We start from the raw sequence: 27,119 nt of genomic DNA, 5'->3' as shown, positions 1-27,119 counted from the left end.
GCGAGAGTGAGGGTACTGGGGTAGGGGGAGACACACCGGAGTCCCAGGAGGCATGCAGTCAGGAGCTCTTCTCAAGTCAGGAGGAAGGTAGCCAGTCGCAGCAGCCAGTACTTGGTGGAGGACAAACAGAGGAGCAGGTTCCCAGTAAGCGGTTTTTATTTTCAGGATTGAAATTTTTCGGGAGAGGAGGGAGGGTTAGGGCAGCATGCATGCATGCTTAGATGCGGAACAGCGCATTGATGTGGTCTATCATGTCCCAGTAATCGGCCTCAGTAATCTCTTCAAAAGTTTCAGCCAGAACGTGGGCAATGCGCTTGCGCAGGTTTCTTGGGAGAGCCACTATGGTCCTTGTCCCAGTCAGGCTAACACGTCCACGCCACTGTGCCGCAAGGGGTGGGGGGACCATTGCAAGACACAGGCAAGCTGCATAGGGGCCAGGGCAGAATCTGCATTGCAGTAGAAGACCCTCCCGTGCTTCCCAGGTGACCTGCAGCAGCGAGATATCTTCCAGGATAAACTCCTGTGGAAAATGTTGGGATAGTGTTCAGTGTAGGTGCCCCTTGCAGCTGTTTGCTTTCCCCAACGCACAGAAACCCCGAGGACAGTACAGCCCTGAAACAATCAGTCCCCATTACTCACCATTTCGGGGCTCCCGTGGGTTATGTGCGCTCTCTTTGGGATGGGAAAATTATGCTATTGTGAAGACTGTTACCCTCCTTAACTGTGGGGGAATAACTGTCTGGTATAAACAATGCTGCCTCTGTTAACTGTTGCGTTTTTGCCTTTACAGATGCAACCTTGAGATCTCGGCTGCCTGTGTTATCAATGGCTGAGAGACTACAAAACCTCCGGAAGAAGCCGCGAAAAAGCAAAGAAGACATGCTGCAAGCAGTTATGCAGCACTCTGTCACAGAGAATCAAAAAGTGCAGGACTGGAGGGAAAGGGAAAGCAGGATCCGCCAGAAAAAAGCAGCGGACAGGAAGAAAAGCACAAAGCAGCTGATAAGCATCCTGGTGCGCCAAGCAGACTCTATCCAGGAGCTCGTAGCCGTGCAGACGGAGCATTACCGCGCCCACCCACCCCGCCACCCTTGTCCCAAAGCTCTTTCCCTTGTGTCCCCATGTCAGTTCAAAACCCCCTTCCCCAGCATCCAGGTTCTTACCACCACCACCAGCTGCCTCCATCACTAGCACGTTCACCAAGCAGCCCTGAGAACTACGACCTTTACCCTCTGCACTCAACCCCCCTCACCATGCAATATAGGCATCCTGAAGTGCAGCAGCCATTGCACAGCACTCCAGACATGACATATTCAAACCTGTGACTGTACAGTTCTCCACCCCACCCCTCTGCCCTTTTAGATTCCCAAAAACTTGTGTGTCTGTCAAAGTTATTTTCTTTGCAATAAATGAATTCTTGACTTTGAAAAGAGTCTTTATTATTGCAGAATGTCAAAGATACATTAGCCCAGGAAAGAACAGGCACTGCAAATCAGCTTAGGAAACACAGATTCCTACTAACATTGTAACCACTGCACTTCACTTCTCTGCAAGGCACCAAACATTACTGTTGGTTTTCAGCCTCAAATTCCTCGCTCAAGGCATCCCTAATCCTTGCAGCCCTGTGCTGGGCCTCTCTAGTAGCCCTGCTCTCTGGCTGTGCAAATTCAGCCTCCAGGCGTTGAACCTCAGAGGCCCATGCCTGACTGAATCTTTCACCCTTTCCTTCACAAATATTATGGAGGGTACAGCACACGGATATAACCGCGGGGATGCTGCTTTCCCCCAAGTCCAGCTTCCCGTACAGAGATCGCCAGTGCCCCTTTAAACGGCCAAAAGCACACTCCACAGTCATTCGGCACCGGCTTAGCCTGTAGTTGAACCGTTCCCTGCTGCTGTCAAGGCTCCCTGTGTACGGTTTCACGAGCCACAGCATTAACGGGTAAGCAGGATCTCCAAGCATCACAACAGGCATTTTGACGTCCCCTACTGTGATCGTCCGCTCTGGGAAAAAAGTCCCAGCCTGCAGCTTCCTGAACAGGCCAGTGTTCTGAAAGATGCATGCATCATGCACCTTTCCGGGCCAGCCTGTATTAATGTCAATGAAACGCCCACGGTGATCCACAAGCGCCTGGAGAACCATGGAGAAATACCCCTTCCGATTAACGTACTCTGATGCCAGGTGGGGTGGTGCCAGAATAGGAATATGAGTCCCATCTATCGCCTCTCCACAGTTAGGGAAACCCATTTGGGCAAAGCCATCCACAATGTCCTGCACGTTCCCCAGAGTCACAGTTCTTCCTAGCAGGAGGCGATTAATGGCCCTGCAAATTTGCATCAACACGATTCCAACGGTCGACTTTCCCACTCCAAACTGGTTCACGACCGCTCGGTAGCTGTCCGGAGTTGCCAGCTTCCAGACTGCAATAGCCACCCGCTTCTCCACCAGCAGGGCAGCTCTCAATCTTGTGTCCTTACACCGCAGGGTGGGGGCGAGCTCAGCACACAGTCCCATGAATGTGGCTTTTCTCATCCGAAAGTTCTGCAGCCACTGCTTGTCATCCCAGACTTCCATGACGATGTGATCCCACCACTCAGTGCTTTTTTCCCCCGAGCCCAAAAGCGGCATTCCACGGTGCTGAGCATGTCTGTGAATCCCACAAGCAATTTCGTGTCATACGCATTATGCGACTCACTATCATCAGACACCTCACTGTCACTTTGGATCTTAAGGAATAGCTCAACTGCTAAACGTGATGTGCTGGCGAGCCTTGTCAGCATACTCCTCAGCAGTTCGGGTTCCATTTCCCACAGAAATCGCGCTGCACAGAAACCCTTGAAAGAGGCAAGATGGCGCCAAATGTGGATGGAAAAAACAAGGATTGCTGGGATGTGAAGCGATGCATCACAGGGCGTTGGGACAGGAAGCAGAATGACCCGCACCTCTGCCCCCTTCCCACGACCCACGGCGCCAGAATGGGAAGAGGTGCTCTGTGGGATAGCTGCCCATAATGCACCACCCCCAACAACGCTGCAAATGGGGCCACACTGCAGCACTGGTAGTTGTCAGTGTGGCCACACTGCAGCGCTTTCCCTACACAGCTGTACGAAGACAGCTTTAACTCCCAGCGCTGCACACCTGCAAATGTAGCCAAACCCTTAGTGTCAAAATGGAGAGAGCTGCACTGTGGGATAGTTGCCCTCAGTATGCTCCTCTCATGGTGATGGAAGTACTGCAAATCTAGGCACTCTGACACCTGTGGAAGTAAATGAGAAGACAAACCCGTGCTTTTCTTTCCCTATCTCCCATGAGAAACTGACAGTGCAAAAAACTCTGCAAGTGTAGACATAGCCCTGGTTGAGATAATTTAGGCATTGTCCAGATGTGCTAAGAAATTGTATAATCATATCAGAGGGGTTGCCGTGTTAGTCTGGATCTGTAAAAGCAGCAAAGAGCCCTGTGGCAACTTATAGACTAACAGACATATTGGAGCATGATCTTTCGTGGATGAATACCCACTTCGTCGGATACAATAGTATTCATTTCTCTAGGATCAGACAGCCAATTCAGTGAAGAGGATAGGGAGAAAGCACTTAGCACTTCTAGATATGTATATCAAAAAGATACAAAGCACAATTCCACACATCCACCCCTTTTGTTTAGGCTGAGCAAGGCGATCCACCTCACCAACTGCTCTGCCATCTCTGAAGGCACAACTAAATGCAGACTCTGCTTCTGTACACAGTCCCTCCTATTAAGCAGAAGTTTGAGCTCAGTAGAATCTGATGAGCCCACAGTCCCTCTAGAAACAAATCTCAGTCTGCCAGACCTCCTAGTTTTTGTGGCTCTTATACTACTTTTCAACTCAGTTTTGAAGGTCACACCAGCAGGATTCTAACAGTCTTTCTGAGTTGGATCATCATCAGATTCTGTAAAGCTGAGACCTTTCCTCCACAACAGATAGCCTAAACCAATAGCTAGCTCCAAGAGTTGCGAACTTGCAGAAAGGACCATCCCATGGCCCTTAGGCTAGAACGGTATCAGGGGAGGAGCCAGTTACTAAAACTCTTAACCATGTTTATCAATGGGTTGTAATGGTTTCCCAGTAATGCTATTAATACAGGTTTTGCATGACTTTGGACATGGTGACATCCCATCTATACAGCATGATTAAATGGTGCAGTGTGTCAGTCCCCTTTCTCTTACAGTTGCAGTGTGTTTGGCTCCTAAATATTGTATTAACTCTGAAGTTTAAATATGACAGTTTAAAAGTCAACTCCACTAGCAATTCAGTAGCTTTCCATTACTGCTATTATGATCAGCAACACGCTTATGAAGTGCAATTAGACATCATGAAAGTTAGAGATGGAACAGATCTAATCTTGCCCCACTCATGTTTATTCAGAATACTGCTATAAAGATCAAAGTGAAAGGGCCAGGAAAATCACCACATCATCTCTTTGCAGTCCTCCACTAGCTCCATCATCAAATGTAAGCTAGACTTCATTTTCAAGATCCTTTATGACCCATCAGCTCTCATTCAGTATGGAAAGATGAACTCCTGTGTCCATTTGGCTTACGATGACTGCCTCCATTGCCAGCTTGTTAAATTATCAAACAAGTGCCTTCATGCTTTCTCCCATGCTGCCCATAATGCTTGAAAGGAGCTTCCCAGGAACATGGGATGAATGAATACATTATCCTCCTTAAAAAAACCAACCAACCACACTCCTCTGCCATGAGACCTACACAAAACTTGACAGAAAGGCCTTTGCTGCACTGAAACCACTGACTATCAAGCTGAGCAATATTGCCTCATTGTTTCTCATTGCCTCATTGTACTCCCCCATCTGCCTTAATGATCTTTTGTCTCTTGTTTCATACTTAGATTATAATTCCTGCCGCTAGAAGCTTGTCTTCTACTTGTGTGTTTGTACAGCTCCTAGCACAATTGGGTCCTGGTCCAGGACTGAGGTGCCTAGATGCTACGGTGATGCAAATAATCTGTTAAGTCATCTATTATGCCCTTTGCCAGTATGCGATTGCTCCCCTGCCCACAGTGGATTTGACAAATCATCTGAATATAGTTTCCACTACTCTCCTAGGAAATTAAGTATTCAGTTGTTACTAGGTATTGCTGTTAGGATTTGATTTTATCTCCTAGGGGAGGTAGGGGAAGATCGAATCTGAGAAAGGTCAGTGGAGGCCTGTAACAAGAGGAAAGGGGCAGATGTGAAAGACCAATGGTGTGCAAAGTATGAACATAGTTCCAACACTATTTCTCTCCCAACCCTGTACACATTATGGAAATAATTAGTTGCCAGAGCCTTCTACAAATTATGATTTTCTCTAATACAGGAACATGTGATCACAGTTACAGCTGTATCTGACAGCATGGATTCATTACCATTGTGTGTCAACATTTACATTACACAGAGGTTCATAACTTGGCTGTAAATATTTGCTTTGAGTGGAACCATTTATGGCATGTTCTGAACCTTCACACATTATGAAGTTTTCAATTGCTACGGAGAGATGTGAGAGACCTACTCATCATTCAGACCAGAGAGTGGGTTCACAGAGTTTTGAAAAGCTTGGGACCTTTTAAGCAAATAGAAAACTTGCTTAAGCCCTTTTTTCCTGCAAAAATAATCATCCTAAAACATTTCAAGCTACCTGCACAAGAATTTATAGATGTTAAATGGTAATATCAGCTCTAATAATGGTATAGCAGATGTGTAAGTGGATCCTGGAGAGAATATATTATGGAACCACAGTACTTTGCAAATTAAAGGGGCAGTTTATAGCTCCTTGGAAGCAAGGGCCCTAAGCACTCAAAGTATGCCTAAACTGGTCTTTTAAGAAGCCAAACCAGTTTGGGGCAGGCTAGTATTTGGAAGGACGACCATTGCAAGTGTTCTAGAACTGCTGGGTGAGATTTTTAAAAGGGGCCTAAGGGAGTTAAGCAAATGACGCCTATTGAATTTTAATGGAATTTGTGCACCCAAATACTTAAGCTCCTTTCAAAATCCCAGCTCGTGTTTCCATTGACAATGGCAGCTCTTTCCGTATTTTTTGTTAGTACGGTATACGATTTCATACATTTTGGGATATGCTTTCCAAGTAGCATGCAACTGTTTTTTGTCATCACCCATAAACACCAATAGTAGCTGTCCAGCTAAATCCCCATATACCTCTTTTGAAAGCACCTCCCTTGCTATCTTGCCTGGTGACCTTAACAGGTTTCTGTAGTGGTTTATGGGAGACCTGAATTTGTATTATGATCCTTTTGGTTTCCTTTAATTGTTTTTATTGAAGCTAAGAGCCTGGAACCAGAAGCACCACACACTGAAACTGTACCAGATTTCATACATTAAAGAGGGCTCGGAGGAAATGAGAGGAAAAGGAACTGCATACACTCTCTTTGAGCCTCAACTCCTCTCATGTGATGCCTTTTCCTGTAACCCTGGATGCATTTTTCCTCTCCCCACTTTCACCCGTTAACAGAGCATATGCAAAAAAAGGTAAAATTTTAACATTCTAACACTACTTTAACTGCACAAAGTCAGCAAACTGAGGAGGTTCCCACAGTAATGGTAACATCTTCCTTGCACATATGCCCGACAAACAGGGTCTTTCATCACATCAACATACAACATGATACAATGTGGCAAACAGAATACATAAAGGTAAGAGCACTATCACTAAAGTGTCATGTCTACCAAACTTTCTATTTCTATATGAACTCTGATTATACAGCAAGTGACCCAACGCTGTCCCTGCTTTAATGTTACTGAAGTAATCTCAAATCTGAAGTTCCTGACCTTTGTGAAATTAAATCTTAACCTTAACATCCTGTTAATGTGGCTTCCAAGCCAATTACTAATTCTTTGTTTTAGGCATGCAGCTCAGCTCAAAGTACACTGGTAATAAACGGGGACAAGCTAACACTGCAGACACGCATTCAGCATTATGTGGGTAATTTCATTTTCCTTTTAAATATGCACAGCAGGCAAAGACCATACAAGGGCTATTTACTCAGTATCCAGAACACATCTTACTGAAACCTCAAGCAGAAACTCACAGATGCTGGTAAGACAGTTTCTGAGATCTGAACTAGTGAAGGTCTGTACTGACAATAAGTTGCACATACAGATCCCTAATGCCTCTGGTCTTTATTCCTGTCATAAAAGGTAATTTACTGCTTGCTATGAAAATTATGATCTGCTACTTCACTACTGGCTTTTCCAATGTTCAGCATCTACTATACTGCTCTGTTTTAAAGTGGTTATTGGTCTTTAAGAAGAGAAATTAAGAAGGAAGTTTATCTCTGAGGTAGTCTCCTTTTGATCAGGTGTACATGACGAAAAATGCCCTTTTGTAAGATGTATTTGACTATAAGGTACTGTTGTTTTTCAAGGGTGCGGGCACTGCTAGTTCTAGATTTGTTGATTGTATGCAATTGCTTTGTTATACATTTTGTGATTAAATGAATAGCAGCAGGAGTTTAAAAGATACAAAGTCACGGAGAACACTAACATTCATTCTGTTTGATTAGTAAAGAGCAGAAGGGGGTGGGGGGGAAATCATCCAGAAGTGCTACAAAATGTTCTTTATAATTTAAAAAGCAGGACATTGGAGGGGGAGGAGGGGAAATACAGAACAAATGCCCCAACTACTTGTTTGGTTTATCCACCTATTATGTCTTGTCTTTTAGACTGCAAGTTCCCTGGAGCAGGGACTGTGTTCTGCACAATCTAGATGCTGCCACAATATAAATAAGCAGTAATCATTTCAAAAGGCAGGATTTTCAAGTGATTAGGGATTCTGAGAGTCCAACTTGACACAATATATGGGACCAGAGCTGCAGGAACTGCTGAGCACCCACCCTGCAAGAATCAGTCCTCTATGAAATACATTTTAATTTGGATACCCAACAATGGAGGCAAACAAACAACAACAACAAAATCCACAAGTCACTAATGAAACTCTTGGCCAAAACAAACAACAGAAGCCATCAGAAGGATCATCCTTTATCCAGGGACACTTGAAAGATCTTTAAGAAAGTACTGCAATTAAAAAACAAAAAAAAAAGTCACAGTAACTATTAAAGAAAATGGTGTGTACAGATTGTCATTTTTTTCATATTTTTGATTAACACTTGATAATTAAGAGTAGTCTTAGCCCCTATCCAATTTGTTCTAAGCAACAGTGATGTTAATGGTTTTCGTTGGTTTGTTTGTTTTAACTTAACAGGAAACAGACAAGTGGTTCAGCATACCATTCCTTGAACCAAAGCTGCCTGTACTGATTTGTTGCAAGCCCTTAAATAAGGCTGGAGAGAGTTTAAAAACACGACTGAAGCTTCTGAAGATAGTTACCAGAACAGAGTTTATTCTCAGGTTTCTCAGAGCTTTTCTATTTGTTCTAATCCTAGTCTTGGGACTCTAAGTAAAAAGGAGCAAGAAAATACACAGGGGGATTGTCCGCATGTAGCGGTCAAGGTTAGAAAGAAACTTAGACAATTTAATCCCCAAAGCCTTGGGAACACAGGTTGCACAGATAGTATTTAGTAAACCTGGTACAGCATCTCCATCACTGGATTCCTTACACAACACAAAAATAGAAATTTAAGCTCAGCCCAGTGGGGAAACGTCAGCTTAAATAAAGACAAGCTGGGTGAGGCACTCTCTTTTATTAGACCAACTTCTGTTGGTGAAGATGACAAACTTTCGAGAAAGGTCCTCAAACTGACATTTGGCATACCTTTCTCAGACCTCAAGAAGAGCTTTTTATAAGCACAAAAGCTTGTCTCTCACCAACTGACATTAGTCCAATAAAAGATGTTACCTCAACCACACGGTCTCTCTAATCTCCCGGGACCGACACAGCTAAAACTACACTGCATACAATAGTTGAAAACAAAGGCCATGCAAAAAGTGGAATCCTAACAGTCTCAAAACATTTAGTAAACATCCAACGCTGCCAAAGAAAGGTGTGACGTTACGGACATGAACTTTAACCTTATAGATCATTCTTGCAACCACTGTTATACAGTTGCAGCAAATATTGTACAAAGGTTGTCAAGTAATGTATCTATAAAAAGGTTATGATTTGCTGGTTATGATTATGCTATCTGTATACATGTATCATTTTTGTATGTCAAGTTATAAATATTGGCTATGTACTTGTATCTCAATGTATTTGATTCTAAGGGTATGGCTACACTTACATTTGTACAGCGCTGGGAGTTACAGCTGTCTTCGTACAGCTGTGTAGAGAAAGCGCTGCAGTGTGGCCACACTGACAGCTACCAGCACTGCAGTGTGGCCACATTTGCAGCGCTGTTGAGAGTGGTGCATTGTGAGCAACTATCCCAGCGTTCAAGTGGCTGCAATGTGCTTTTCAAAAGAGGGGAGTGGGGTGGAGTGTGACAGGGAGTGTGGGGGAGACAGAGAGAGTGGATTTTTGCAGCTGACACTGTTCTCAGCTCCCTGCCTTGCAAGTTCTAAGGACTGGAAGATACACAGCACCNGACTGCACAGCTTTCTCACCCCAGACACTGATGAGGTCCTGCAGCTCGCAAGTGCTCCATGCGGGGCTCGTTTGGGTCATGGAGGCATGGTCAGTGATTGATTGCACTCCACACCTGGCTGATTAGCAAACAGGAAGGGGATTTCTAAATTTCCCGGGGCATTTAAAGGGCGGGTCACCTGAGCCCAGGGCAGTGGAGTGCGAAACAAGGAGCAGAGTGGCTGAAAAGGTATGCTGGGATACCTCCTAATACCCTGGAGGTCAATAACAGCGCTTTCGCTGGCCACACTTGATGAGCAGCGCTGCATCACCAGCGCTGGAATCACTACACCCCAAGCAGACCAGGTGTACAGCCAGCGCTGCAGCCAGGGAGTTGCAGCGCTGGCTGTGCTTTGCAAGTGTGGACACAGAGTAAGTTGCAGCGCTGTAACCCCATCACCAGCGCTGCAACTCTCCAGTGCAGCCAAGCCCTAAGTAGCACCAGTGAAGCTTCGACCACCTTATTGAGAAGGGACTCTTCAAATTAAGAGCCCAATCAAGAAATACTTAACTGACAATGGACCTTGGAAGACTCCAATCCACATGAGAAGTGCTACCTTAGGACTCTGGTGCCGCTGGTTCAATTTGCAGTTCCACCACAGACTTACTGCGCGACTTTCAGCAAGTCCCTTACGGCTTGTCTACACAAAAGTTGTGTGTGATCACCCAGCATAGAGGCATTATACCAATATAAAAAAAAGTGTTCATAGGCACCTTTACATTGGTATAATTACATCTGCACTAAAACATATCCCTAACCAACCATGGTTACACCAGTACAAGAACTGTGTAGTCTTAGTGCCTTGGTCAGTGTCTCAGTTCCCCATCTGTAAAAAGGAGATATGGCACTTCCCTATCTCATGGGGTGTTGTGAGTAACGATATTAAAACTTTACAAGGAGAGCTCAAATACTACAGTAATAGGGAACACGTAAGTACTTGAGAGAGAAGTAATTATGTACTTTCTTCATTACGCAATTCTGTAAGCAGACAAGTTAAAGCGCTGATGCTACAATAGATTCCGCAGGTTGGAACCAAATGCCCATGTGAAGCTCCATTGACTTCAGCTGTAGGTCTTCCAGGACATGGGTAAGACACAATGGTGACGCAGCAGAGGGAAGTTTGCAGTGATGCTGACTGTATTATAGTTCTCAAAACTGTTTCCAATGCTGACAAGCCAACTTTATTATTAGTTTTGTTTTTTAAACAGAAACACAGACACAGTACTGTATTTCATAGAAAAGAAAAAGCCTGTGTCATCTGTGCCTTTAGTTGATGAGAATGGGAAAGTCTGGTCACCTGAAACATCTTAAGCATTCTACCATAAACACTGAAACAAGAGAAAATGGAGAAATGTGGAAGATGTACTCAGAGTGTTCAAAAAACAACTGCTTTTGGTGAAAATCTGACCTTACTGAAGCCAATGAGAGTTTTGCCATTGGTGACTTCACGCTCTGTATCCACACAGATAATGCCTCCTTATGGTCCCAGCAATAGAGCACAAACATGCTGTTGCTATTTTTATAATGCTTCATAACTTTAGTGCAAACAGACACATGCTATCTCGGCACCACATGACCATTTAGCTGTAGTAACACCATACTCATTGCTCATATTTGGAAGGTGACATCTAATTTCAGGAGGACAGATCAGGCTGCAGAAATAGTCAAACTGGTACGGTGTTCTTGACAAGCAGGGGTCTAGGTAACCACGATACAGCTTTTCAAATATGGCAGGGAGACACAAAACAAGGAGGTGAATAAGGGAAAAAGGAAGAGGATGCTCAGCAGTACCAGATTCACCTAAACAAACAAACAAAAAAACAAAAACAAACTAAGTGGCAAGACAGATTTGACTACCAAAGAGAGAAAACCAGAAATGTTTCTGGAAAGCTTTTCAAAATCTGAGCCTTAATATTTCAGAAATACAATTCATTGGTATTTTATACCACCTTGATGCAGAAATGCATTTATTTTCTTTATAGATATTAAAAGAAAGGAGAAAACATCTCTTTCCAAAAAGGAAAAAAAGTCAAAACAAGAGAATGGCAGCTCTGAGACATGCATGGCATCTTTTTACAGCAATATTCTGTTCTCTGTGTCTTAGACGGACCCTTTTTGCTGGCACAATGAAATTTTCAGACCCATGTTTATCTTAAGCTGCTCTGAGAAACAGGAGATAAAACACTGATCTTTTTAGAAGCACCCAAGAAAAAATAAATAGTGGCTTCAACAAAAAACATTTCCTTAAAGTCTCTTCTGGATTTCTAATAAAACTGCAAATGCATTTTCTTTGGCAGGACTTCAGATTGAAGGCTCAATTAGATAAAGATATACTGGTAGATTTTTTTGGTTAAGTGTATAATCAGATTACTACTGATAGATCACTTCAAATTTAGAAGTCATCAGCAATTTTTGGGCAGGTGAGAAGAGTGATCATCTACCATATACTTTAAATATTTAAGGACCAAACTGTCCCCTTACCACATGAATATGCAATTTAGAATCAATAGGGCACTAGTGGAATAAGGGGATATTCACCAAAAAGTTATTTATACTACACCCATCCATCTCCATAATAGCCTACTGCCTTATAAAACTAACTATCCATTAATGATCTAACTGTTAGATGTGAGTTATCGTCTCACCCTCATTCCAGAAGTAGCTAGGATCACCATGACTCTTGCACCCTTCCATTTCTGGAGTGAAATTGTGGCTCCAATGAAGTTGGTGGCAGAACTCCCATTTGACTCAGTGGAAAGCATTTCAGCCTTATTCTCCATCCCATCCAAGCACCCGGGGGTGAGTGGGGAGGAGGAGTTTGGGGATCTTTTTAAGATTTTAGTTTCCGATTTGCAATTAATATATTATAGATTTTGAACGTTTTTGAAAAACATTAGCCCAGTGAGGCAATATAGAGTCATGCTGTGATAAGAACTTTGCATTTTGGATAATAGTGCTCAGTGGCACAGTTCAAGTAATTTGGACCAGAGGGCCTGATTTTCAGAGTTGCTGAGCATTGACAGCTCTTACTGACTTCAGCTGGAGTTGGGGTTACTCAGCACCTGTGAAGATCAGGCCCATAATTAAAGTTAAGACAAAGTTTCTGTTATATGGCAAATGCAGACCTCCCTCTACAACTTTCTGGAAAATATTCCTTTTTGGAGTATAGTTCTTACATGTGATCTCAGCCAGAAGTTTCTGGGGGAAGACTTTGCAGTTAACCCTGCTAGTAATTTGGTTTAAGAGATCATACACATAGTGGTGGTCGCTTTATTCTTTAATTACAATTCTCCAGCTCCACACCCAATCCTCTAATTTTAGAAGCACTAGTTTAAAGCACATCCTCATCGACTCAGATAGCTCCACTCTCTCAGTGATACACTGTGTGACCCAGTCTTACAAACAAGTACTGCATGATTAGAAATTTCTTTTCATAACTGGGATTTGGACTGAAAGTGAAAACCTCATTTTCAATTGGGAGAAATTAATATAGTAAATGTTCTCTCCTCTACAGATTATTTATAATTTATATTGTTGTAGCACCTAGAGGTCTCAATCAGAGACTGGGACCCACTGCAAAGTTCTTACAGTCTCAGTATATAGCAGGGGTCGGCAACCTTTCAGAAGTGGTGTGCCGAATCTTTGTTTATTCATTCTAATTTAAGATTTCACGTGCCAGTAATACATTTTAACGTTTTTTAGAAGGTTTCTTTCTATAAGTTTATAATATATAACTAAACTATTGTTGTATGTAAAGTAAATAAGGTTTTTTAAATGTTTAAGAAGCTTCATTTAAATTAAAATGCAGAGCCCCCGGGACGGGTGGCCAGGACCCAGGCAATGTGAGTGCCACTCATTAAAAAAAAAAAAAAAAAAAATCAGCTTGCATGCTGCCTTCAGCACATGTGCCACAGGTTGCCTACCCCTGGTATATAGCAACAGACAGCAGGTGGCTACCGACAGGCAGACAGGGAACACATGGTAACAATGACATTATTAGGATTATATTTACCCACTAGTTTCAACACATGCTGCATATTCAGTCAATGGGAAAAGATCACTAGTGTGTAATGAGGTTTTGGGTTTTTTGGGGTTTTTTTTTAAATATATCATACTAATCAGAATATTCACAGGCAGAATAGTTTAAGAGAAGAGAAGAGAAAACCTGACTGGACATCTGTATGCTATTGTTCTACCTGAATATTACAACTTTGTTTTATAGGACCCAGAAAAAGAACAAATTTCAAAACTGACTCATGCATCACCTTCTATGTTTGTTGATCTTCAGGTCAATGATTATGCGCCTTGTAGGTGTAAGGTCAACATTATTAATCTACTTTTTGTCATCATCTCTCTCCTTTCTACAAGCTCCTTGCACCTCTGAGTAGCCTCCTCCAAGAACATGCTCCAAAGTTAAGCTATCTTTGAAAGCAGTATATTACAGTTTCAAATGTCTTTTTATTCTACCTTTGCAGATGCTACTGCCTCACATAAAAATGGATTATGCTTCATACTTGCCATGAGACCTTGCATTACACCCACCATGCTTCCAGCAGAGGACCAGAAAGAATTCCTCCAACTCTTGTCAGTGATATTCCTTCATTGCCAGCAAGCAACAGGAGGTGCTCCCTGCAGCTGAACATCCTGACCCAACTTCTTACCAGTAAGCACAGTGAAAGAAGAAGAGTCTCCCCCCGCCACCACAAGGCAGACCATATTGGAGCAGCACCTTGATATTATAAAAACCAGTGGGATTCAGTGTGACGCCTTAGACATCCAGAATGTCAATAAGCAGTTACACCATAAGGGGATAAAGTATCTTGTTAAAAAGCACATTCATAACTTTAAGCTCAAATAGTCCCACTGAAGTCAATATGATTATTAATGTGAGCAAAATTACATATCAGCTTAGCTTTTGCTGAATCAAAGCCTTCGTTTCCAATATTTTGTTTCATAGGTTTAACAGTTCTGTAAAATGCAAAGATACTCTACCAGTAGCAGTATTTAAAACAAAAAAAAAAAGCTATACAACTTAATCATAGATTTTAATCTAAAAATCACAATAGTACAAACTCTCAAATTAGTCTGACAGGGCCTCAACTTGATTTAAGTTATTAAAAAAAACCCAAGGGATGTAAATCATGACTTACAAAGAATAAATAGGTTAAAAACATTTTGAATCACTTCACCTTGCAACCACAACAGGTACACCTCTACCCCGATATAACTCCGTCCTCGGGAGCCAAAAAAAATCTTCCCACTTTATAGATGAAATTGCATTATATCAAACTTGCTTTAATCTGCCGGAGTGCACGGGCCCCCCCGGGAGCACTGCTTTACTGCATTATAACTGAATTCTGGTATACTGGCTCGCGTTATATTGGGATAGAGGTGTAGTTTACACAGAGAGCCAAATATCTCAACAATGACCTTTCATTTAATCGGTCTTTGCTTCACAACCTTCCTCCCTACCTCCCCACCCCCCCCGGAAGACTACTCAAGTCTCTCTGCAGCCAGTGGAATTGTACTTAGAAGCTAAGGCTGCTTTAAATAACCCAGGGTTTGTTCTCTTTTCTCGGAGACAAACTGATCATTTCTGCTATACAACCAAACTCTTACAACAACAGGAACAGCAGAGTGAGTTTGCTTCCAAACCTAGTTAGCTGACCAGCAACAAACACAACGTTATCTACTCAGAGCTTCCAGATCCAGAAAACCGGGGGGTGGGGGGTAAGAAGAGGTCTCAAGTAATTCCTGAGAGAGAAAGTGAAGAAATCATAGTAGATTCCAGCGGTTGGCACTACATATGAAAGACAAGTTTCCACCCGCAACATCAAAAAAAAAGAAGTAACTGAAAAAAATGGACAGAATGGAGCAATAATTCCAACAAAGTGGAAATTATCTGCAAATTATATTATATAATATAAAAAAAAATATGTGACCAAATTACCTCTGCACAAGAGGTTTAAAAGGTTTAAACTCTTGAAATGAGTATGCTCATTCCAAAGATCAAGGAACACAGTCATGATTTGGGAGGTGCGAAATATAATACCCAGGAGTAAGTCTTTGAAATAAGCTACACATTTTGCACTGACATGAATGTTACTCCTTTTATATCATCTTGTAATCTTGGGAAATACAACAATTATGAGGTCACTACAATCTGAAAAGTGGTGCTACACAATTTTATTTTATTTTGGGTGGGGGAGGGGCAGGAGAGAAACACTGCCAGAGTTAAGTCTTTGGAAAGACAAAAAAATGCCTGTAATACAAAACAAAGGATGAATTCCCTGTTGAAAATATTGTAACGGAGGTGGAGGGAGGGGACCTTTAAGAGATCCAATATAGAGCACTACTCAAATATGTGGACAACTCAGAGAATCCCTAAATTAAACAGGGATAAAACTTAACCTGTGGAAACGGTTTCATATATACTATCCGAAAGAGGCCATCTCACTAAGCATACTCTGCAATATTTACTAACGGAGGATAAAATCACAGCTCCACTGAAGTTCATAGCAAAATTTCCATTGACTTCAGAGAAGCCAGGATTTTACTCTTAGTTTTTACATATTGAAGCCAAAGAAACCGGTAGCTGAGCAAAGTACTATTCAAAATAAATTAAAATGTCAGATTTGAGCACCAAGAGCTTGTTCAGCTCTCCCTAGCGAGACAAAGCTCACACTGAAATAAGAGAGAGCGAATTCACTTGCTCTGGCACAGAATAGGGCCTTAATAGAGAAGAGTATTCACTTTGGTCAGATTAGAGGAGATTTAATTTATCTCAGTCATGGATTGCACTGGTCATTGGCATTTCTGCCTTTCCTGTTTCCTTCGGGATTCTCCTTCCGCTCTTTTTTTGCCTTAGGGTATGTAGTGTTTCTAATCGGGTTTCCTAGTCATATAATTTAAGTACAGTGTACTTACATCACTGTAGGCAATATCAAGATACTTAAGTATACATTACTACAAGCATGTCGTGTATGTACTTTTCAAATACCCAACAGCAGACACAGTCTATCTTACAAAATTATATTATATAGCTGTATTGAACTATGGTAATCTATTTTAAAATTTAATTAGATTTCATTTTAAAATGCCACTGGACTGAAATTTCATAAGTAGCAGCTGCCCTGTGTAAGAATAGCTCTAAGAGGCCAAGAAAGTGTATGGTCTTCCCCCATGAAGGAGTTCAATCATCAAAAGATGCAGTCAAACGTAGTTTACTTTGAGTAGTTTCTTTTCTTTGGAAAGCCCTTTTTGAAACTTGTTCTTTTTTCCCTACTATTTTGTCCTCTTTTCTCCTTCCCCTTCCATTTCTTACAAGGCTCTTTTCAGTAGAGTTTCTTTCACTCTGTCTGCATCAGAATCAGCAAAAGCCAACCCACTCCTGGGAATGGTGAGCCAAATCCAACCCTGATGAAACTCCACTGAGTCAGTGGTGTCATACCAGGGATAAAATTGGCCCCTTATTAGTGAATTATTACTGGAGAGCCAGCCAAGAGATAACAATATTGTTTTTTATTAGCTAGCTCAATGGAGGTTGTTTTATGTTAGCTTGTAATGGTTTTCCAAGATTCCTTACAGATAGCTGTTTGTTATAGGGCCTGCAGATAGCAGCTTTTACACGTGAGTAGCCTCAGAGACATCATGAGTATGGGCTGCTGGATTACACAGCAGTAAGTCATCATGCCGAAGAGAGCACAAGAAGAGAAAAGTTAAATACTTTTACTGATGACAGACATTTTAAGGTCAAAATAAGCTTTCAACATCTTAGACTTGCAGAACATCTCCCAGACATCTAAGGGTTTGAGTTAACTAACTGGGATAGCATCCCACCAATGACAGAGATAGGGTCAATGGTTGCACTAACTTTAGGACAAGAGGATTTCACCCTTCTTTGTTGTTCCTGATAATTCCCAAAGTGAGACTTAACTTATCTGGCGACAGGAACTTCTTCCTTTGTTACTTTCACCATCACCACTATCAAAATTGCTTCCAGTTTTACGGTAAGCATTCTAGTGCCTTGTTTAAGCACTGAACAATAGCCTGAGTGTGCAATATAAAGCCCCATTAGAAAAAGATGGTAGAGTTTAGATCTCCATATACCAATGGAGCAATGAGGGGATAATCTATCCAAATTCTGGCTCTGAGTCTGTACCTGGAGTACTGTGTTCAGATCTGGGTACCTCATTGCTAAAAAGAGATGGGGAAGGACAAGGTGTTGGATATGGACTTTGGAGGAAAGAAAGAATGAAGTACACAAACAATGCAGAGCTATGTCCCCTTAAGTGTTTTGGTGGAAAGGGATTATTTAGTAATGTGGCACACCTAACAACAATGGGATGAAATTAAGAAGAAAAATATTAGGCAAGCTATTCTGACAGTGAGATCTATTAGACTCTGGAATTGTTTCCCCAAGGGAAGTGGTGGAACCACTCACTGCTGGGACAACCACCACCAAAAAAAAACCACAAACCACCACAAACACAACACTACTGAGAACAATCAGGATGATGGGCTAATTGATTTAACAGATCTTATCCATACCTTTTATAGGATTCAGTGATACGGTGCTGACAAGTAGACTCCCTTCTGATCCATAATAGGACAGTGCATAATGCTGACAGAGAAGAATAAGAGTGTTGCAAGGGTGGATTTGGATTTGTATGAAGGGCATGCTCCTGCAACCGAGAATACACTCTGTACATCTAACAATACCAGTTCCCAAACAGAAGTATTTTTAGAAGTCATAAAACAGCTGAAATAAGTCCATTACCAAATCAACATTTTTCCTACACAAATTTCAGTAGCAAAACTTGCTTATTTCTACTGTCTGCAACTCATTTCACTTTGCTCATCAATTTATTCTAATCAGATTTAAATCTTAATTTCTGAGTTTATTTGTTTTGTCAAAAAAATGCACACCATAAATCAAAGGGTTTATCCTTTCTGCTTTTTGGCAGATTTCAACAACAAGCTATTCTTTCTCTAGATATTTGTTTCTTGTTTCAACTCATCTGTTTCAAACAAGTGATGTGTAGAAACATTGCAAATATCTCCACTTCTATTTTTCCCCCCCTCCTTTTCAAAAGGAAACCCTTAACAATCTATTTATGCCTTCTACATTTTACAGGAAATGTTGAAAAGAGAACCTCCTCAGACGCTTCAAACTGAAAGTAAAAACACAAACCTTGCAAGACATTTTGCAATATCATGAAGAAACATACAGAACGATAGAACATGTGTCATATGGCCAAGTTCTGCCACCCTTACTCACTTTGACTAGTACTTACCTTCTCAAGTAATCCTATCAATTTCTAGTGGGACCATCCAGAGGTCACCAAGTCCAGCCCCTGCACTATGGCAGGGTTCAGTACATCTAGGCCATCCATATTCTTAAAACACCTGAACGATAAGGATTTCGCACCCACATCTCCCTTGCTGCAGATTAAGCCCATTACTTCTTGTCCTACCCGTGACAGACATGGAGAACAACAGATCAAAGTCTTGCTTATGACAAGCCTTAACATATCTGAAGACTTATCAGGTCCCCTCTCAGTTTTCTTTTGTCAGGACTGAACACGCCCAGTTTATTTAACCTTTCCCCATAGGTCAGTTTTTTTTCTATACTTTATCATTTTGGTTGCCCTCTTCTGGACTCTTGCCAATTCGTCCACATCTTTCCTAAAGTGTGTTCAGTTGCAGGTGCCACAAGACTCCAGCTGAGACCTCACCAGTGCTGAGTAGAGCAGGCCAATTATCTCCTGTGTCTTACATATACTCATGTTTATAGATCCCAGAATGATATTAGCCTTTTCCAAAACCGCATGAAATTGATGGTTCATATTCAATTTGTGATCCACTATAAATCCCAATCCTTTCCAACTGTGATACTGCTTAGCCAGTTACTCCTCATTTTGTATTTGTGCATTTGATTTTTCCTTTCTAAATAGTACTTTGCACTTGTCTTTATTGCATTTAATCTTGGTTGATTTCAGACAAATTCTCTAAATTCGTCACAGTAATCATTAATTCTAATCCTATCAGTCAAAGCGCTAGCAACCCTCCCATCTTAGTGTCATCTGGCAATTTTATAAGCTTACTCTTCACTCCATTATCCAAATCATTAAACAAAAATATCGACGAGTATTGGACGCAGGACAGATCCCTGCAAGATCCCGCTAGATATGCCCTCCCAGTTTGATAGCAAGCCATTGAAAATCTCTCTATTTAAAAAGTAGTTATGAGTTGTAAACCCATTTTAGAGTTATTTAATCTAAGCCACATTTCCCTACTTTATGAGAATGTCATGTGGGACCATGTTAGAAGCCTTACTTTAAAGAAGAAAGAAAAAAAGCCACATCTATGGCTTTCTTCTCTCTGTGGCCAGTAACCCCCTCAAAGGAGAAAGTTAAGAACAAATCACACCAAACCAACAATAAATCCATGCTGGCTATTGCTTATCATCCTATTACTGTAGAGGTGCCTACAAACTGATTGTTCAATACTTGGAAAGATACTGGAACAAATTAATATTAAAGTGACGATGACAGGTCTATAATTTCCCAGGTCAACACAGTATTTACCCTTCTCCAGTCCTCTAGGACTATCCCTTAAATTGTAGTCCAAATTTACAGAAGTACTGCAGTCACAGACAAAAACCAGAAACTTATACAACAGTACGGGCCTTTGAGCCAGCATGTGTGTTTTGGTTAGATTGTGAGTAGTCAGGTTGTAAAAAGGGTCTCCTATTGATTCCTGTGTTTAATTACTTATTAAAGAACAAAAAACAAACAGGCACTATTACCGAGGGATTTATAAACTCAGTTATTTAGGCCCTCATCTTGTAATGACTTGTTCTGGCAAACCCTGGCCTTACTGCCCACAGAGGACCAGGACATATGTTTTGATCCAGGGTTTAAAGACACACACCCACACCTTTTTTTTGTAAACAAAGAAAGCCATAGCCTTCAAGTATTTATGCACACACTTAACACTCCACATAGGAACTGACCTACTGAAGTGACTACTTGGGCAAGTAATGTTAAGCATAGACAAAAATATTTGCAGGATCAGGGCTATTGTTCATATTTAGAGGCAGGAACCTGTGTTTTCCTCTTATTTTAAGAACTGTTCCCCATCACAAAAGAAACGTTGACTAGAAAAACTGTGCCCTTCGGTTTGTCTACAGTTGAAATCCTAGAGGCGCAGCCTCAGCACTGCAGCTGTGCTGTGCCACAGCACATCAGTTCAGACACTACCCATCTTGATAGTAGATACCCAAGACGTGGTAGCTAGGTCGAAGGAAGAATTCTGCGGTCAACCTAGCACTACCTACGCTGGGGTTGGATCAGCATAGCTACGTCTCTTAGGGGTGTGGATTTTTCACCCCCCAAGAGAGGTAGCTATGCCAATGTGAGTTCCCATGGATGCTTACATGGTCCCTTATCTGGAGGGTTAGGTGTCAAGAAAGAGGAAATGATCCTTGACACAAAACTGTCACATAATACACCTAAGCGTCAACGAGAGTTTTGCATAAAACAACATGTGGACTAGAACCCACAGTCCTCAGGATTTGGTCAGTTTTCTCTCTTTTTCTGTTAAGCGGAGCACAAAAGCAAAGTGATCCAAAGGGTGGGGGGGTGATTGTTTTTTAAATAATGTTATTTGCTGAAATGATTCAATGCTCATACAAGGTGTAAGACTGCCAGCCCTAGAAACTAACTCTCTGTTCAGAAAGCCAGCAGTATGAATGTTCCCAGTTATTTGAGTGTGACCAACAACACGTCTCAACGTCCTATACCCTGACTATCATGGAAATCCCCTGTAGCTTCCTTTTGTGGGAGGACATTGCAGCTTGTCTTTAACCTGGAGGATTGCTCCATACACTCTGACTACCACCCTTCACCCAAAGGTATGTGTTTTAGTTTCCTGGAGGAAAGGAGAAGGTTCTATTTCCAGCCCCTTCAACTAGGATTGCCAATTTTGGTTGGACATATTCCTGAAGATTTCATCATGTGACACTCTAATTCCTGGAGACTCCACGTCAATCCTGGAGGGTTGTTAACCCTACCACCAACACAACTCCTCCATTAGCAGCAGAGACCACTTTTAAGCAGTGTTTCTGGGCCTACCAGACCTCTCTGCTGCAGCCTGGGTGAGAAAAGAGCAGAATTCAAACATTACTCTCCTGCATGACAGTGAAATACTATTAACCCAGACCCCAAAGGCTTTTGGAGTGAGGTTATTAACATGGCGGCACATATTCTCCAACATAAGAGCATGTACTTCTAGATCTTAAGCCATTTCCTTTATTAAAAATACTTCCCACAAACTAGGTTTCTGCTCATAGAGATGTAATCTTTTCCCAGATGTACAAAGAGCACAGAATATAAACTCTTTGACCGTAATAAGTTCTTAATATAGTCTAAGTGACTGCCTACTTTGTTTATATTCTTGCTAAACCCTGGGAAGACTCCTATACTGAACAAGCTTCAATTTATTTAGTGATGAATGCAATAGTGCTTCTTAAACCAACTTTAAAGAGCCATCTCAAAAGTCAAAACATTTACAAAGTTAAGACTATCACCACTCTTATCTGAACAAGCAAACATGAGGTTCTTTGGAGAAAACCCAGGGTAATACTGGCATGACAAAAATCTCATTAAGTTGACTAGAAAGGTCCAGTTTTCACTACAAAGGCATTTCTCTGAATTTTGTAGCAGTTACTACTTTATGGCTTGACAGATCACTGAGAAACTCAAGTACAATGCAGTGAATTCTGGCTGAGTTTCAGCTTTCATTCTTAATTCTTTTACTTGTATAACTTAACTGACCAAGACCCTGACCACATGTCCTTCAGAACCTCTCAGTATTTTTAATAAGTAGTAGTATATTACACTCACTGTCCTGTCCAAATTCTATTTTAGACCTCTACTTTCAAATTCCCTGCAGTTTCAAATGGTTTGGGCAACTTCATGTTCCGCCTTTAGCTGTTGGGAAGTGTTGCTTTTACACAGCTGCTGCATTCCACCCCAGACATGATTGTATTTTAACAATGGATGCAGAAACTCTAGTTGAATCTCACCTTTGTAAGGTAAGAACATACAAATCTTACCTATATGCTTTCAGAGTCTCATCCGAAAGGCAAAGGGAAATGCACAGTACTGCTGAAGCTGCATGGAAATAGTTTTGAGAGCCACTCTGTTGTGTGGTTGGGGGTGAGGAGGAAAGAGAGCACCTGCCCTTGTTTTCCTATGTCAATCTTTCCTCATTTTTGATTGGCTGTTGACACTGACAATCACCAAAGATATTTACATAAACATAGGATCTTGTTCCTTAGTTGCCCTTTGCCTATTCTCCACTATCTATTCAAGTAGTGACTGTAAAGATGAGGGCCACGTTTCTGAGCAAGAGCATTTGCCTGTTGTGTGTACCTCAGCGAAGCTCAGATAAGGGTATGTTAGGTCCCTCAGAGGATTACGACAGTGCATGGGAAATAAACAAGAGCACATGAACTCCGCAGAAACAAAGAATCTGGGTCTCATGTGCTCTTGTAATTAAAACGAAAAAAATTGCAGCAAAAGTGCTCCCACATGAGCGGGTTTACAATTTTCAATTATCTGTTAGCAGCATTTTTAAGAAGCCTTTAACCCAGGCTCACTGGGCCACACCAGCTTGTGTTTCAGGACAGGAGGTGGTCAGGGAATGAGTGACCAGGCTGCCTTCCACCAGCCGCAAGGCGAATTCCTGCCAGCTAAAACACTTTCCTCCCTGCCGTGCTGCAGCCGTGGTGGGCCCAGGATATTAGAGAGGAGGTGGGCGAGGTAAGCTCTTCCATCAGACCAAGAAAAGCTATTACCGCCCCCATCTTGTCAAACTTTCTTCAGTGAGTCTTCAGTGTTGCAGCTGAGCTGGCTCCCTGCTCTGCTGCACCCCCAGGGCACTGGGCAGGGTGGGGTGCAGGAGCTGTGGGCATGCGTTGGGTGGGTGCTTCCCCCCGCCCGGAGCCCCCTGACCTTGAGCGTGCCCTGTGGGGCCTGCGCACTCAGAGCAGAGGCACGGAGTCAGAGGCTCCCTCTGGCAGGGCCGCGCCCGGGGCCGGGGCAGCTGCCACCAGCATCAAAACTGCAGCGAGGAGTCCGCTTGCAGCAGGGCGCGGCCAGTGCCCGCGGCGCCACTCACCGTGGGGGAACGGCTCCATTTTCCTGCGGGATCCCTCAGCCAGCAGAGCCCAGGCACGGAGGAAGCGAAGAGGCACAGAGCAGCAGCGGCTACCGCGCTGCGCCGCCTCAGTCCTGCTGCATACTGCCGGGGCGGGCGCTCCGCTCAGTCCTGCTGCTGTGGGTCATGCACGAGTCACTGCGGCCGGCGGCTCAAGTGCTGCAGCCCGGGTGGCTGGACCCCGGAGGCTGAGCAGGTTGCGCGGCGCGGGGAGCTCCCCGCCCCCTTGCACAGGGCTCCAGCTCGGCCCGGCTCTTCCTAGCAGCTTCGCCTTTGCACCAAGCCCCAAACGACCATTTTCTGCTCTGGCCTCTCTGCTGCTCCGAGCCGAGCCCTCGCTTCCCCCGCCTGGGCTGGGCCTCCGCTTCGCACGGCTCCTCCTCCCGCTGCTGCCTAGCTAAGCTGCCAGGGGCAGGAGGCAGCTGGTTTCTCCTGCCTCAGCTGTGCTCGCCCGCAGCTCTGCGCCTTTAACCTCGCCCAGCCCTGAAGGAGCCGCTCTCCCTTTCCTGCCTGCGTGCAGGGGCACTGAAACAGATCTACCCCTCTAAGCGTGGCCTGCCACTCCAGGAACGCCAACCACCTCTTCCTTGGGCAGCGCCAGCAGGGGGGCTGGAGCCTTTGAACCAAGCTGTAACGCCTGTATATGATGGAAACCACTTCAAACCCAGGGGGTGCAAGAGCACCCCTACTTCCAGCACCTACAAGAATGTGTTTAATACTCCTGAGAATAGCAGCTTTCAGCATACCCTAGGGACCTATAAACACTGATGCACGTGCATAGCTTTTACTCACAAAAGCAGTCCCACTGGCTCCAAAGATATTGACATAAATGTCTGCAGGCTTTGGGGTACAACACACCACTATGGGAACTACTTAACATTTGGGACAGAAGTAATATCTCCACATCACACAATTTCAATCAAGTCTCACTCTGTTTCTTTTCTTAAAGCGCTCTCTCTCAAGGCATGTGATGAAAGCCAAGATTCTCAAGTCATGGGGGGAAGGGAACACCCACTCCTCATGGGGGTCAGGGGAAGCTTGAAGATGTGACATGGTATCCTAAAGATCCATGAACCAGAAAAGGCTTTTTTGCCCCACTTTTTTTTTTAATTCAAGCTAAATTATTTTTGAATGCTGACATGATTCTTAAGCAGTTGGGTCAGCAAAAGTGAGAAAGTCAAGGACATCCAATATTATGGAAGTGAAACTGCTTGGGAGACTCAGTTACCAGAATTAGAATTTAACATTAGCACTAACTCCTAATCTTGCACAAAGTTCAATAAGTGCTAAAAGCAATTTAAACTATCAATATATTGTTACATCCTATGCAAAAGAGGCTACCTCTGGCAACATGGGGCCCTGTAACACCAGGCACTGTTTCTGTCCTGACTATTGAATCAGCAACACCATTTGTTCTTACAGCTGGAATCTCCCTGGAGGTTTCCTGTGTAAGTACTTATCCTGCTTGACCCAAACATAAATAAACTAAATCATTAATTTCCTGGGCAGCGGACTCTACAGTGTTGGGATGCTACACCATATCAAATGGAGACTACACACAGACTTGTACTACAAATAATTTTGTCTTGGTTGCTCTATCAGTCCTTCCACCATCCTAGCTTCCTCAATTAAACTTGAAACACCTTCTCCTGTTGTGTTCTGATGGTAGAATAATGCATCCTTCTAAGACAGCTCCTGCTGGAAATCCAAACTGAAATCCCCATCTAGTCCACCTTTATGGGCATGCTGAACTTTATGCACCTGGATTGTCTGATTGAAGTCAATTTCCCAAGAAGACTGCTCAGGTGCAACATGTGATTATTTCCAGGTGGTACTAACTTATAGCTGGGCAAATTGGGCTGATAGAGTTTTTAATGTAATGCTTTCTATATCAGTTTTGTTTAGGACAAGGCTAACAAGAAAGCTATCAATTAATTGTGCTTAAATTTTTTGTTCATAAGACTACAATTTCTAGAATATTAAAAAGACAAATCCTATAGGGATCTAAGCAATAGACGTTTTGCTTTACTGTAAACTATTTATAGTCTTTGGACTTAGTTCTAGTAATACAGGTGATTAATAAAATTGATGGATGTTAAATTCTGTCCAATATCAGATCTTTACTCCAGTTGCCATAGTTTTGTATTATAATTTGAAACATAACCAGGAACTTGTCTTGAATCTGCTTAAAGTCTTAATATATATATATATTTAAAAAGCAGCCAGAAATGGTTATATTTGATTGTTGAAAGTATGCTAACCTTTAGGATCACTAAACTCATAATTTTCTGCTATGATTAGTAAATTTTAAAGCATATAAAGCTTAGTATTCCACTTTTTTAAAACAGTAGTTTTTAACACAAAGTGTAGCGATTATCATGGAACAAGGAGAAACAGTATGGTATGTTCACCTTGATTTGGCAGTCTTCGATCTGTCCTAACTTTATAGCTAACTGCCTTCCTCATAGTAGCACAATAGAAAATGAACGCTGTTTCCTAATAATGCTTGAGACCCAGTATCCCCCTGACAGAGCTTCCTATTGGGAACCAGGAAGTGGGAGGGCGGAAGCCCACTCGCTGCTAAAAGACCTCCTCCCAGCCTAAGGGGAGGACCCACAGGACTTGGAAGCCAAGTGATTCTAGGGGACAATTAATGAAATAAAAGGAACAGGAGTGTGGTCAAAGGGTTAAACAAAGGGAACCTGACTGGGACATCGAGCAGAGAACCCCGGACAGCGCCCACTGCTCCTCAAAGGCATCAAGGGAGCCGGTGGACGCCACCCAGAGGAACTCTGCCTGGATGTGTGAACGGACGGAGGATTGGAAATAGGCCCCACAGTCACAGGAGACCCCATCGGCCAACCTCCTCTCCCTGGTTTTATAGATAGCCATTTTAGCCAGGGCCAGGAGGAGGTTGACTAGGAGGTCCTGTGACTTCGTGGGGCCACAGATAGGGAGTGCATAAATAAGAAGGTGAGGGGAAAAGTGCAACCAAAAATCTAAGAGGAGCTGGAATAGGGGCTGCAACCTGATGCACTCCAGGTAAATGTGCGACAGGGTCTCCCTCACACGGCAAAAGGGGCAGGTGTCTGGGACGGGTAAACCGTGCCAAATACACTCCCATGTTCACGGCCCTGTGAAGGAGCCGCCAACTGATATCCCTGGTGGGCCTCGGGACCAGGGTAGAGTATAGGCTGGCCCAGCAGGGTGCCTCACCCTCGAAAGGTGGCAGGAGGTCCCGCCACTTTGTATCAGGGCAGAACGCGAGTGTGAGGAAGTGAAGGGTGTGGAGCACAAGCATGTATAGATGTTTCCTTG

At 42.9% G+C, this 27,119-nt stretch overlaps 1 protein-coding gene across 1 annotated transcript in view; it reads right to left on the bottom strand.

The window, feature by feature from the left end:
- Positions 1–24,343, bottom strand: part of LNPEP (leucyl and cystinyl aminopeptidase) — a 105,776-nt gene extending 81,433 nt beyond the window's left edge. Inside the window, exon 1 of the mRNA XM_032798694.2 lies at positions 23,763–24,343. Within this exon, the coding sequence (XP_032654585.1) occupies positions 23,763–23,781 (19 nt within the window). The 5' untranslated portion in view covers positions 23,782–24,343. The remainder of the gene's footprint in view (positions 1–23,762) is intronic.
- Between the last annotated feature and the right edge of the window lie 2,776 nt (positions 24,344–27,119).

Source organism: Chelonoidis abingdonii, chromosome 6 (assembly GCF_003597395.2).
Source record: "Chelonoidis abingdonii isolate Lonesome George chromosome 6, CheloAbing_2.0, whole genome shotgun sequence".
Classification (NCBI taxonomy): domain Eukaryota; kingdom Metazoa; phylum Chordata; order Testudines; family Testudinidae; genus Chelonoidis; species Chelonoidis abingdonii.
This window is presented reverse-complemented; position numbering and strand designations above follow the sequence as displayed.